The sequence below is a fragment of the Chlorocebus sabaeus genome, chromosome 10 (genome assembly GCF_047675955.1).
Source record: "Chlorocebus sabaeus isolate Y175 chromosome 10, mChlSab1.0.hap1, whole genome shotgun sequence".
Classification (NCBI taxonomy): domain Eukaryota; kingdom Metazoa; phylum Chordata; class Mammalia; order Primates; family Cercopithecidae; genus Chlorocebus; species Chlorocebus sabaeus.
Window position 1 is genome coordinate 120237944 of NC_132913.1, and position 12584 is coordinate 120250527.

General features: G+C 39.1%; 1 protein-coding gene and 1 pseudogene across 7 annotated transcripts in view; one reads left to right on the top strand and one right to left on the bottom strand.

The window, feature by feature from the left end:
• GIGYF2 (GRB10 interacting GYF protein 2) overlaps nt 1-12584 on the top strand; it is a 164361-nt gene that overhangs the window by 30505 nt on the left and 121272 nt on the right. For all 7 annotated transcript variants that reach the window (XM_007966669.3, XM_007966672.3, XM_007966675.3 and 4 more), the window contains one exon: nt 8138-8221. In XM_007966669.3, the coding sequence (XP_007964860.3) occupies nt 8181-8221 (41 nt within the window). In that variant the 5' untranslated portion in view covers nt 8138-8180. The remainder of the gene's footprint in view (nt 1-8137; nt 8222-12584) is intronic.
• On the bottom strand, nt 852-3906 carry LOC140712617 (elongation factor 1-beta pseudogene; annotated as a pseudogene).

Genomic DNA, 12584 nt, shown 5'->3' on the forward strand with positions numbered 1-12584 from the left:
AGGCAAAAAAGTAAAAGTTATCCATTTCTATGGAATGTTACACAGCTTGCTTTTTTTTATTTTGGCACAGAGTCTTGCTCTGTTGCCCAGGCTGGAGTGCAGTGGTGTGATGTCAGCTCACTGTAGCCTCTGCCTCCTGGGATCAAATGATTCTCATGCCTCAGCCTCCTGAGTAACTAGGATTACAGGCGTGCACCACCACACCCAGCTAATTTTTTGTATTTTTAGTAGAGACAGGGTTTCACCATATTGGCCAGGCTGGTCTTGAACTCCTGGCCTCAACTTGATTCACCTTTCTTGGCCTCCCAAAGTCCTGAGATTACAGACATGAGCCACTGTGCCCGGCCCTTTTTAGCTTTTAAAAACTGCAACTTAACTCTGTATCTGTTTATTAGAAGTTTGTCCATGCAAATATATTGAGAGAATTGCCTGTCTCAGAATAAGGTATATAGTATGATTCTTGCTTTATAATAGCAAATAGCTAATCTCCTTTCCCCACCACATATATATGAACATGTTTGAGTGTGAAGTATGGAGGGATACACACTAGTCTGTTAACATGCTTACCTCAGGAAATGGGAATAGCGGAGAGGCAAGAGGAATTGTGAACTTCTTGGAGGTTGGTATGGGTTCTATTTTAGTTATAGGTAATGTGGTGAGAATAGTACCTCGGGGGAGAAAACTAGAGTCAGTGAATTTGAGTTTAGTGAAAGGTTTGGGCTAGAGATCTCTACCTCTGTGGTCTTTCTCTTTCTTCCTGTATCAGCCTGTACAGTGATTGCTGAGGCTTTGTTCTTGTTCTTAAGATTTCTGCTTTGGGGTAGCCTGATTCAATTTTTGATTATAACTTTATGGATTCACTTCCATTAAATCTGTATCTTTCTATTATGACTACTCTTCAACTCTAGGTCTTTTGGATACCTCCTCAAGCACCTTGCACTTATTTTGTTCAAAACCATCCTCAGTATCCATCCCCCCAAATTCATTTTGCTGTTTTCTCCTTCCTTTTAAGCTTTATAATACATGTTTGAAAAATACCCCCAACATTCAGTCCTGTAGATTCCATTCCTTTTATGTTATCCTGTGTTTTAGATTTTCCCTTCCAGAGGGAGCAGTGCTTTTACTGCTTTGGGAACTATTTTATGGAGTGGGTGTTTGAATAGATCCTTGGTTTTGTACGAGCCATTCTAAGGGAGGGAGGTCGGGCTTCTGGGGGAAGGGTATGTCATAGCACAACTAAAGAGGAAGGAAAATGCAGTGGACAGTAGAAAGTTCTCATTTGGCCTTGAGTTGGGAGGTGAAACAATAGGAGATTGAGTTGGGGAGGGAGGCATGAGTTGTCAGATTGATGGTACATAGTAGGTGTGATTGGACTTTTTTAGAGGAGTGTAGACCATGATCAGAAAGGTGCCTTAGGAAAATTGATCTTGAGGCCCAGTCAGGGAAGCGAATGAGAACTTTTGTTATAATAATCCAGACATGCATTAATAGAGTTTAGACTATAATGAAAGAGGAATGCAAGAGGAATCTTGAAGGAGAAGTAGGCTAAATTTGAGACAAAATGACTGGCTATAAGGGATGGAGTAGAGAGAGTTTCAGATGATCTGGGCTTTTGAGACTGGCTGACCAGTAAACTGAAAACAGTAGTGCCTTGATGATGTGATCAGTCGTTGATCCCATGCCACATTGGTCATGGGAGAGAAAAATCAGATTTGTGATTAATTGCAGGGGTGGGATCATCTCTCCCAGCCAGTGGCCAGTTAGAAATTTGTGGGCAGATTTTTAATTGCTGTTGTTAAAATGACACTCCTACTCTCTGCATGTCCTCTTTACCATTCTGTAATTTAGAGGGAAATAAAGATGGGCAGAGAAATGCCAGGATAGTGCTGGTAATGGAGGAAAAGGGAGTTCATAGTTTCAACAAAAGACCGTCTGCAGAGGCAGGATAGCATGATGGAGCAGAGCATCCAGAGTCTGGTTCAAATCCTGAATTGCTTTATAAACTCAGAGCCCTTTTCTTTTCCCTTTCCTTTCCCTTTCCTTTTTCTTTTCTTTTCCTTTTCCTTACTGGGTCTGGCTCTGTTGCCCAGGCTGGAGGGGCTCACTGCAGTCTCGACCTCCTGGGCTCAAGCAGTCCTCCCACCTCAGCCTTCCAAGTAGCTTGGACTACAGGAGTATACGACCACGCGCGACTAAGTTTTGTATTTTGTGTAGAGGTGAGGTTTTTGCCGTGTTGTCCAGACTGTTCTTGAGCTTCTGAGCTCAAGTGATCTTCATCCTTCCGCTTCCCAAAGTGCTGAGATTACAGGTGTGAGGCACTACACCCGGCCTCCAGAGCTGTTTTCTAAAGGTCACAAGTCTTCTAGGAGTTTACACTGAAAACATCTGGATAGTTGGAGTTTAAAATGTTGCCCTAAGCTCCTTTGAATACCTCATTACATCCTTAGAAAAGACTATTCAGAAATAATGCACAGTTTCCATTCCAACTAATTTATAATTTAGAGGCAGAGTGTAAGACCATGCCTCCAGTACATGTAAATACATTAAACCTGGGCTCATTGAAATTGATTTGGAAGGAGCTGTCTGGGATGAGCAACTCAGAATTAAGAGAATACAGTGTTTTTAAGTGCATAATTTAGATTTCTCCAGCATTCATGCCTCTTCGATTTCCTGCTTTGAATCATGAAGAAGAATGAGGAGAACACTGTTCTGAGTAATGCAGGTCTCTTTATTTGATAATTAAATCACTTGGTTTATTATTTTTAGGTTTTTTTTTTTTTTTGAGCTTTTATTTAAATGACATGATCCACGATGGAGTTTAGATTTTGTTGAAAGCAGCCACATCCATGGACTGCATACACATAGTCCTCAAAAGCAGTGTTCTGCTTCTCCAGCATATCTGTTCCAACTTTATCTTCAACTACGCAACGTATTTGAAGTTTCTTAATTCCGTATCCCACTTGAACTAGTTCACGAGCCCCAGACTAAGCCATCTGCTTGAATGCCTCTGATGCACTCCTCTAATTTTGCCATAACTGTCTTCTCATCCCAAGGTTTCACATCTAGTAAGATGGAAGACTTGACAAGTGCAGTTTTTTTGGCTTTCTTCGATTCATATTGTGCAAGGCATTCTTCCCTTAGCCTCTTCGCTTCTTCACTTTTCTCCTCCCATCAGATCCAAAGAGATCAATGTCATCATCATCTTTACTATTTAGCTCCTCTTCCTATAGTGTCTTCCACATCCACAGGACCATACTTGCCCAAAGCTTTCTTCAGTCCTGGAAGGCTGGCCTTTTCTTTTTCGTAAGACTTGATGTGATTATACCAACGAAGGGCATGACACAAGTCAGCAGGCGGTAGGCTTTGCTTCAAATACTGCCACATCTTCTTGTGATGGCAGATACCCCTTGATGTAGCTCTTGTCCACTAGGTAATTGTTGAGCACCTGGAGGCCGGCAGGACTTTTCAGGTCTCCAAAATCCATGGTGTCAGCTGTATCTGAGAGCTGGGGAGCAGCAGAAAGAGCGCAAACTGTGGGCACCTTGCGCTGAGAAAGGAAAAAAATATTCTTAGGTTTTTAAGAGTTCTTCAGAAATCTTTACTTTAGGGGCCGGGTGCGGTGGCTCATGCCTGTAGTCCCAGCATTTTGGGAAGCTGAGGCAGGTGGATCACCTAAGGTTGGGAGTTCGAGACCAGCCTGGCCAACATGGTGAAACCCCGTCTCTACTAAAAATACAAAAATTAGCTGGGTGTGATGGTGCACACCTGTAATCCCAGCCACTCAGGAGGCTGAGGCAGGAGAATCACTTGAACCTGGGAGGCGGAGGTTGCAGTGAGCCAAGTGCAGAGTGCCACTGCACTCCAGCCTAGGCAATAGAGCGAGACTCAGTCTTAACAAAAAAACAAGTCTTTACATTAGGAAATAATTTTCTTATGGAAACCATGCTGTAAATGGTAGTTGGTTTCCCAGCTCAAGACAGTGAAAAATCTTCTGAGCTCTTAATGGTTGTGCATTGTAGTAGTTTTGCAGTACTTAAAGATTTATAGGTGCAACGATAAAGTGGACCCAAACAGGATTTCCTTGCTTGTTGTTCCTTAGATGCTGCTTAAATCTGGGGCTTCGTTTATATTTCAAGACTGCTGCCTGTAGGGGCTTCATCTGTATCATTTGTGTTAATAGTGACCCTGGAGTTTTGTGCTTTGCAGAACCTATGTGGGCATATGTGATGGCCTTGTAATAAGTTAAAGGGGAAAATATTAAATCACTAACAATGAATTTAGTATTTTCACAAATAGCAAATACTTTGAATTTTAGTTGAGATTTACCTGCTTTATAAATGCAGTCTGATTTAAATCCTGACTTGCTTTATAAATGCAGAGCCATTATTCAGTGCTCTAGAATCCTTTACGGGTTTGAGTTTAAAACATTTGGCTAGATGGGGCTTAAAATGGTGGTAAAACCGTGCCTTCAGGATGTTTAGTATTAAAGAAAAACATTACAGTTGATGTTGTCTCTATAGCTCTAGTTGATATAGTCTCTTCAGTTCTATTTGTCATCCAGATAGGTCCACATACTTTTCGAAAACACACTGAATTGATTTATGTTACAAAAGGTCATAAGGCTGATTTGTAAGCAGTGATACCTGTTTTAATTTAACAGTGGGCACCTTTCCGGGGGTCTGATCATTGCTACCTTGACAAGTCATTCATTCATTACATTCAATTAAAATGTACCATAATTTTAATTGAATCTTAACATGTGTCAACTATAAGATTAATCATTTTGTGCATTACTGAGAAAGAAAGGAATACTGCCAAGAAGACTCCGTTGCATCTGGCACAGGCTTTTCTTGTTAGAATTATTTTATATTTTTTTAAAAAGCTCTTTTAAACTTATTTAGCAAATAAGAATGGATTTTTATTATATAGTGTATCCTTTTATTGCGTGTATAAAAATGAAAATAGAAGTAAAATACATTTGTTAAGATAGTCCTAAGATATCTGGGTATTTAGAGTCTCTTTTCTAAATCGCTTTTCAACTTGGCGTTATAGAAGTCTCCTTGTGCTTTCTTCCTCCCTCTCCCCACCAGTCATTCAAAGTATTGGTGATGCAGTAGTTAAGAGAATGCTCTATTGTTCTGTCATCAATTTAAAAATTAGTCATTTGATGTTTGTGAAGATTTTAAGAGCAATATAAGCTGTTTAGTTTTTAACCCCTTTTAGTACTTCAGGGCTACTGCATGTGGTCATATGGGGTTGTGCAGTGTCATGTATCAGTATCAATAGCAAACCGTAACAGACTCCATTGGCTTGTGTGGTTTTTCCCCCCTTTCTTTCTGAGGTCCTGTAAATCACTTGGAATCATTCTCTGAATGATGAATAGTTACTTCACTAATATTCCATGGCTGTATTTGCTTCTTTTCTGTTATACAGTAAATTTAGTTTTGATATAGAATCATATTATTTTGAAGACATTTAAAGTGGCAATTTAAAAATTGGCCCTTGTTCAGACAGCTGTAACACAACTCACACCCAGCCAGTAGCAGTTGTAACTTGGCATCAGTTTTAAGATTCATTCTAATTTCAGAAAATTAAAATGTTAAAGTGTGTTTTCTTTTTTTATTTTAATTTTTTTTTTTTAATTGAGACAAGGTCTTGCTCTTTTGCCTAGGCTGGAGTGCAGTGGTGCAATCGCGGCTCATTGTATTCTCAACCTCCATGGCATAAGTGATCCTCCCACCTCAGCCTTCCTAGTAGCTGGGACTACAGGTTCACACCATCATGCCCAGCTAATTTTTGTATATTTTTGTGGAGACAGGGTTTTGCCATGTTGCCCAGGCTGGTCTTGAACTCCCGGGCTCAAGCGATCCACCCACCTTTGCCTCCCAAAGTGCTGGGATTACAGGTGTGAGCCACCATGCCCGACAGTTACGTTTTCTTTGAATCACCAGTTGTTTTAAGAGGTGAGGAGGGGCTGGGCGCAGTGGCTCACGCCTGTGATCCTAGCACTTTGGGAGGCCAAGGCAGGCGGATCATGAGGTCAGGAGATGAGACCATCCTGGCTAACATGGTGAAACCTTGTCTGTACTAAAAATACAAAAAAAAAAAAAAAAAAAAAAAAAAAAAATAGCTGGGTGTGGTGGCACACACCTGTAGTCCCAGCTACTCAGGAGGCTGAGGCAGGAGAATGGTGTGAACGTGGGAGGCGGAGCTTGCAGCGAGCCTTGATCGCACCACTGTACTCTAGCCTGGGCGACAGAGCGAGACTGTCCCAAAAAAAAAAAAAGAGACTAGGAGGGTACTAGTTTACCTCAGTTTTAGTCTGGTTTGCACCTTTTGTGTGGTAGGGGAGCAGGGAGTCAGGGTCAAGTAAGAACATGATAATCTCCCTTGGAGTCTGCTTGGTTGACATAGGACTGGAAGTACCTTTCAGAAGGAAGGCAGATAAATGAATAGCTGATTATGAAGGTTAACACACTTTCACTTTGCTATTTCTAAGCTTTAGACATTTGTAGTTTATTATTTTTTAGATCATTTAAACAGAGGCAACAGGGTGATAAAGGGAGAGACTCCTTAACTTGGTCCCCAGTGCCCTGTATGATGTATATTAGAGATATTTTACAGTATACAGTTGTCCCTGAGTGTCCATGGGGTTTCGTTCTAGGATGTCCTTCAGATGTTAAAATCCTTGGATGCTCAAGTCCAAAGATAATGTAAAACGGCATAGTATTTGCGTATAACCTGTGTACATACTTCTATATACTTTAACACCTCTAGGTTACTTATAATGCTTAATACAACAGAAATGCTGTGTAAATAGTTTTCTGCTGTATTGTTTAGGGATTAATGATAAGGAAAAGAAGTATCTATATATGCTGGTACAGATGCAGTTAAAAAATTTTTTTCCATCCGAGGTTGGTTGAATCCATTGACTAGAACCCATGGATATGGAGGGCCAGTTATGTTTACAATTTTTATAGTATTTTCCATTTTTAAGCTCCCATATCTTAAAATTACTTTCAAAATGTCACTTGTGAAATTCATTAGTTTATTATTTTAACTTGACAATCTGAGGCAACTTTAAAAAAGTTTATTTTTTTTTATTTAAAAACTTTTTTTTTTTTTTTAAAGAGATGGAGTCTCACTATGTTGCCCAAGCAGGTCTCGAACTCCTGGGCCCAAACCATCTGCCTGGCTTGGCCTCCCAAATTATAAATTTATTTTTATTTATTTATTTTGTAGAGACGGGTTCTCACTCCATCGCCTAGGCTGGAGTGCAGTGGCAGGACCACACCTCACTGCAGCCCCAAACTCCTGGGCTCAGGTGATCCCTCCACCTCATCCTCCCAGGCAGCTAAAACTACAGGCATATACCACCATGCCCAGTTGATCTTTAAATTTTTTTTTTAGAGACCATGTCTCCAACTCCTGGGCTCAAACAATTCTCCCATCTCGGCCTCCCAAAGGTATGAGCCTGTAATACAGGTACTTGCCTGGTGGTTCCTGGCCTGATCCAAGATAATTTTTAAAAGAAGCACTAGGCTCGAGAGGCTGAGACAGGAAGATCACTTGAGGTCAGGCCAGGAGTTTGAGACCAGCTTGAGCAACATAGTGAGACACACTGTCTGTTAAAAAAAATCACTAGGGGGTAAAATGCTAAACGCAGAAAGTGAGGAGAGTTGAAGCTCTGTGATAGGTAAGGAGGGTCCTTATTTTAATAATCTTTGATGTACCTCATGGTGAGAGGGGAGCCATTACTAGGAAGTAATAGAAACTAAAATGTAAATATATTACCCTTCATTCACTCCCCATTGTTCCAGAGATAAAGGGAGAGAATCCTTAACTTAGTCCCCAGTGTCCCGTGTGGTCTGTTCCTACCTGTCTCTCTAGCTTCATCTTAAACTATGCCTCATTCCCCCAGATTAACATAGAAAGGTGGGGAATCGGAATATAAGGGTTGATTTATTCATTTCATTTTGCCTGCTATATTATTGTTTTAAGTAGTAATTTTAAAATCTCATTTTTGTGACTCTAGTTGAGAGGAGCATAAATAAAATGCTCTCTAGCTGTACTTTCTGGCCTGGAATTCCACATTTAATCTCGACTAATTGTATGGAGATATTTTTCTCGTTAACAGGTTTCTCCTCATAGAAAAATCTATTGTAAAAATACGGAAAAGAATGGCAGCGGAAACGCAGACGCTGAACTTTGGGCCTGAATGGTGAGTTTTCAAAATCTCATCCTCTTTGATATTGGATGACTAATACAGTAGTAAAGTATTTGACAGGTGCTAGGTGGTTTATAAATGTGCATGTTTTTGAGACTTTTGCTTTATGTGCCTCACTGAAAACAATGTGTTAGTTCAGGAATAAATTATATTTGGTAAATGAGTGTGTTCTATACTTAATTAAATTTTTTTTTCTTTGTCTGGTTATATATGTAATGATGGCGGGAGTCTGACCCTCCTAGAAAATTATTTTCTGTTTATTTAAGTCATTGTCTAGGTGCATATACAATTTTATGTAAGTATAATTATAACATTTTTATGTCTGTATGTTTTCTGCTACATTGTTTTGTCATTGCTATTCATAGATTCATTTGAGAAATAGTTTTCATTGAAGTATTATTTGAAAGATGGCCTAGGCAGGTAGTTCAGTGTTATACTAGCTGTTAGCAGTAGCCTGTTTAGGATTGAGTTAGCGTTGGACATGATAACAATTAATTGACCTTTGAGTCTCTTACAGATGTGTTTGGACCCCGAATATCGAATTCTCATGGAATTTTGAGATCCATCACATTGTAGTGTGGCTTTCCCCCCTCCCCTCCTTTCTTTTTCCCCAAAGTTGGTGATTGAAGATCCTCTCTTCAGTGGCATCAATAATAATAATTAATTTTTCTATTCAAACCTTGGGCAACCCCTTTGGTAATATCAGAAGCAGTATCTAAAATAGATAAATTGGATTTGTGTCTTAAACTCTTGGTTGTTCAGGTGGGTGTGGTTCAATAAATGATATAGACTTCCTAGACTTCCTGTAGTAACTCTGTTTGAGGAGTCTTATTAACTTACCCTATTAGAAACATTTCTTTTTATTAATATATGTGATCTTGAAGTTTTCTTAACCTTTATAGCCAGCATTTGGAGACTGAGGAGAAATCACTGTTTGAAGTTCTAAGAACTGATGGTATTTTGAGAGTTTATTTAGAACATGTTAACCTAAGTAATGCTGTACTTGTTTCAGTTATTCCTTTATATTTAAAAAATGATTTTATTACAAATTAATATGTTTCTAAAAAAATTAGAAATAACTAGTAAGCCAGAAAATACCATCGTAATTTCAACATCCATGGTACACACTGTAAATATCTTGGTGTATCTTTCCAGGTGGTTTTATGTATGCTTATTTGTGTATATATACATTTATTTTTTACAAAAATGGGGTCATACTGTACTTTTAGTTTTGTAGCCTGCCTAAAGAAATAACCAAATCAGAAACATCTTTTTTTTAATCAATAAATATTTTCTGTTGTATTAAACAGTTGCATTGTATGGATGTACCATCATTTATTCAACTAGTCCTCTAGATGTGGCATATAGAAGCTGTTCTTGATTTTTCATTATAAAAATATTTTTAATGAACATTCTTATAGTTAAATGTTTATTTCTACCTTAATTCTTTTTATCAAGTGGATTTAAATTCATATAAGTTACTTTTTAAGCCATTTTGTGTGCAACTCATCCGCCTTTATCTAGAATTTGTAACTGCTTCTCTTTTATATTTGCATACCTTCATGTCTGTTTCTGTATAAAAACATGGTTAAAATTGTCAGCTAATTTAAAGAAGTTGTTTTTTCCAGCATCCTGCTGTTTATAGGTAACAGAAAGGGAACACCAGGAGTTTAGACACATCAAAAGGGAAAAGAAAAACTGATGATGTTTTGGAATCAATATACATTCAGCTTGATGCCCTATAGTATAGGTTGGCAAATTGTGGCCTGTGGGACTGTAAAGTTTTTGTAAGTAAAGTTTCATTGAAAGACAGAGACGTCCATTTGCTTCCATATTTTCTGACTGCTTTCATGCTACAGTGGCAGGGTTAACAGAGGCCATTTGGTTCACAGAGCTTAAATAATCTCTGGCCCTTTACAGAGACAGTTTGCTGGCTCCTGCCCTATACCATGAGTTCTCAAGGTCATCTCAGTGTAGTATTGAGCATCTTTTAATAGCATCTTACACATCTTCCTTTTTATTGATACTCTGAAGTTTTGTTTGATGGTATTTCACCTGAGTAGCTCAGTGTTTTGTACAAAATTTGAATTGAGGTAGCCTTAAACAGAGGGCAATCACCATTTCCATGCTTAAACAGTAGACTCACCTAATTGTATATCTGTTACCTTGCGGACTAGAGCTTAGGAGCATTCCCTTAGTCATCTGAAATGCTGATGAACTGAGGAATGCAGGTGTAAGTAGGCATAGTGCCCTATGTGTATCATCTATCACAGTTCCTTCTGGCAAAGGGAATATATGAGGCCCTTTAAGTAATCCTGAGCTGGAAAGTTACAGTAGGTGTAGAGAGTACTACCTTATTTTTCTTCATGTATGACGTTCTTTGTGAAACTTGAGGTAAAGAGCTGTGCCCAGGGTACTTGAGAATCAAGATTTAGATTGATGACATCGAACCAGTGTGCAATTAACTCTAAATGAGACAGAAGCACTAAGTGATACGGTATTTACTAAGGTCATCATTTTTGTGAATAATGTAAAACAATGTTCAATAAGGAATACTTAAAATGAACCAATTTATTTGTATCTTGGGGCAGTTGTGAAGATGGGAGAACATTTAAAATTTCGGTAGGGACAGACCATGAGTGGCTGTAAGCTTTAACTTTTTTTTTTTTTTTTTTTTTTTTTTTTTTTTTTTTTTTTTTGGAGATGGTGTCAGCCTTGCTCTGTCACCCAGGCTGGAGTGCAGTGGCGCAATCTGAGCTCACTGCAACCCCTGCCTCTGGGTTCAAGTGATTCTTCTCCCTCAGCCTCCTGAGTAGCTGGGATTACGGGCACCCACCCTCACGCCCAGCTGATTTTTGTAATTTTAGTAGAGACAGGGTTTCACCGTGTTGGCCAGGCTTGTCTTGAACTCCTGACCTCAGGTGATCTGCCCACCTTGGCCTCCCAAAGTGCTGGGAGTACAGGTGTGAGCCACTGCGCCCGGCCAAAGCTTGAACTTTTTAAAGTCTGTGGAATCATTAGGTCTTAGATTATTTTTCTACATAGAATAAAAATGTATATTACGTTATCATCAGAGCAGTTTAAAAGGGTATGATACATTCAATGCCAAGTATATCCTTTCTAGATATAAAGCAATAGTGTCTTTCTTTAAGCCTTTCCTCAAATGCTACCACCTTAGACCTTTCCTGACAATCTGTATAACTCTCCACCCTTTACTCCCTTCCTTGCTTAATTTTTCGTCATGTTTTTATATCAAAATGTAACATGCCAAATATTTTATACATTCATTTTGTTATTTATATCCTATCTTTCAACCCCCACTAGACTGTGAGCTCCATTGAGGGCAGGTACTTTGATATAGATTTTTGTACAGTTTGTTAACTGCTGTATCTCCAGTGCCTGGCACATAGCTACTGAATAAATATTTATTAAATGGATGAATTGTTGGAAAGTAAAGTTGTTTTTAATGTTTTGCTCTTGTAAATGATATGTATGTATACCCTTGAACAATTTTGTTTTTATCACTGATCATTTTATTTGGATTAATTTCTTAGAAGTGGAATTATTAAATCAAAAGTTTTATTTTTAAGACTTTGGATGATATATGGACAGTTTGACCACTAGAAGGATTGTATGAATTGAATTATCATCTGTGTGTTTGCTCTTGACAAAACACTAAGCACCGACTTGATAATTTTTGTGGGGCTAAATTCCTTAGATTTAGGTCTTTTAGAGTTTTTTGTTGTTAGTTTCATTAACAAAATAAACACACTTATTCCAGAAAATCTGGTGGAAACAATACAAGAGGAAAAAGAAAAGGGTTAGGCATGGGCTGGACGTGGTGGCTCACGCCTGTAATCCCAGCATTTTGGGAGACTGAGGTGGGCAGATCACCGGAGGTCAGGAGTTTGAGACCAGCCTGGCCAACATGATGAAACCCCATCTCTACTAAAAATACAAAGTTAGCTGGGTGTGGTGGTGTGTGCCTATCATTCTAGCTACTCAAGAGGCTGAGACAGGAAAATCGTTTGAATCTGGGAGGTGGAAGTTGGCAGTGAGCTGAAATCGTGCCATTGCACTCCAGTCTGGACAACAAGCCTGGGCAACAAAAGCAAAACTCCTTCTCCAAAAAAAAAAAAAAGAGAGAAAAGGGTTAGGCATGGTGGCTGGCCCCCAGCTCCCAGCACTTTGGGAGGCAGAGGCACGAGGATCACTTTGAGCCCAATAGTTCCAGACAAGCCTTGGCAGCACAGTGAGACACCCTTCTCTACAAAAAAATAGAAAAAAAATTAGCTGGACTTGGTGGTGCATATGTTTGGTGTCAGCTACTTGGAAGGCTGAAGTGGGAGGATCATTT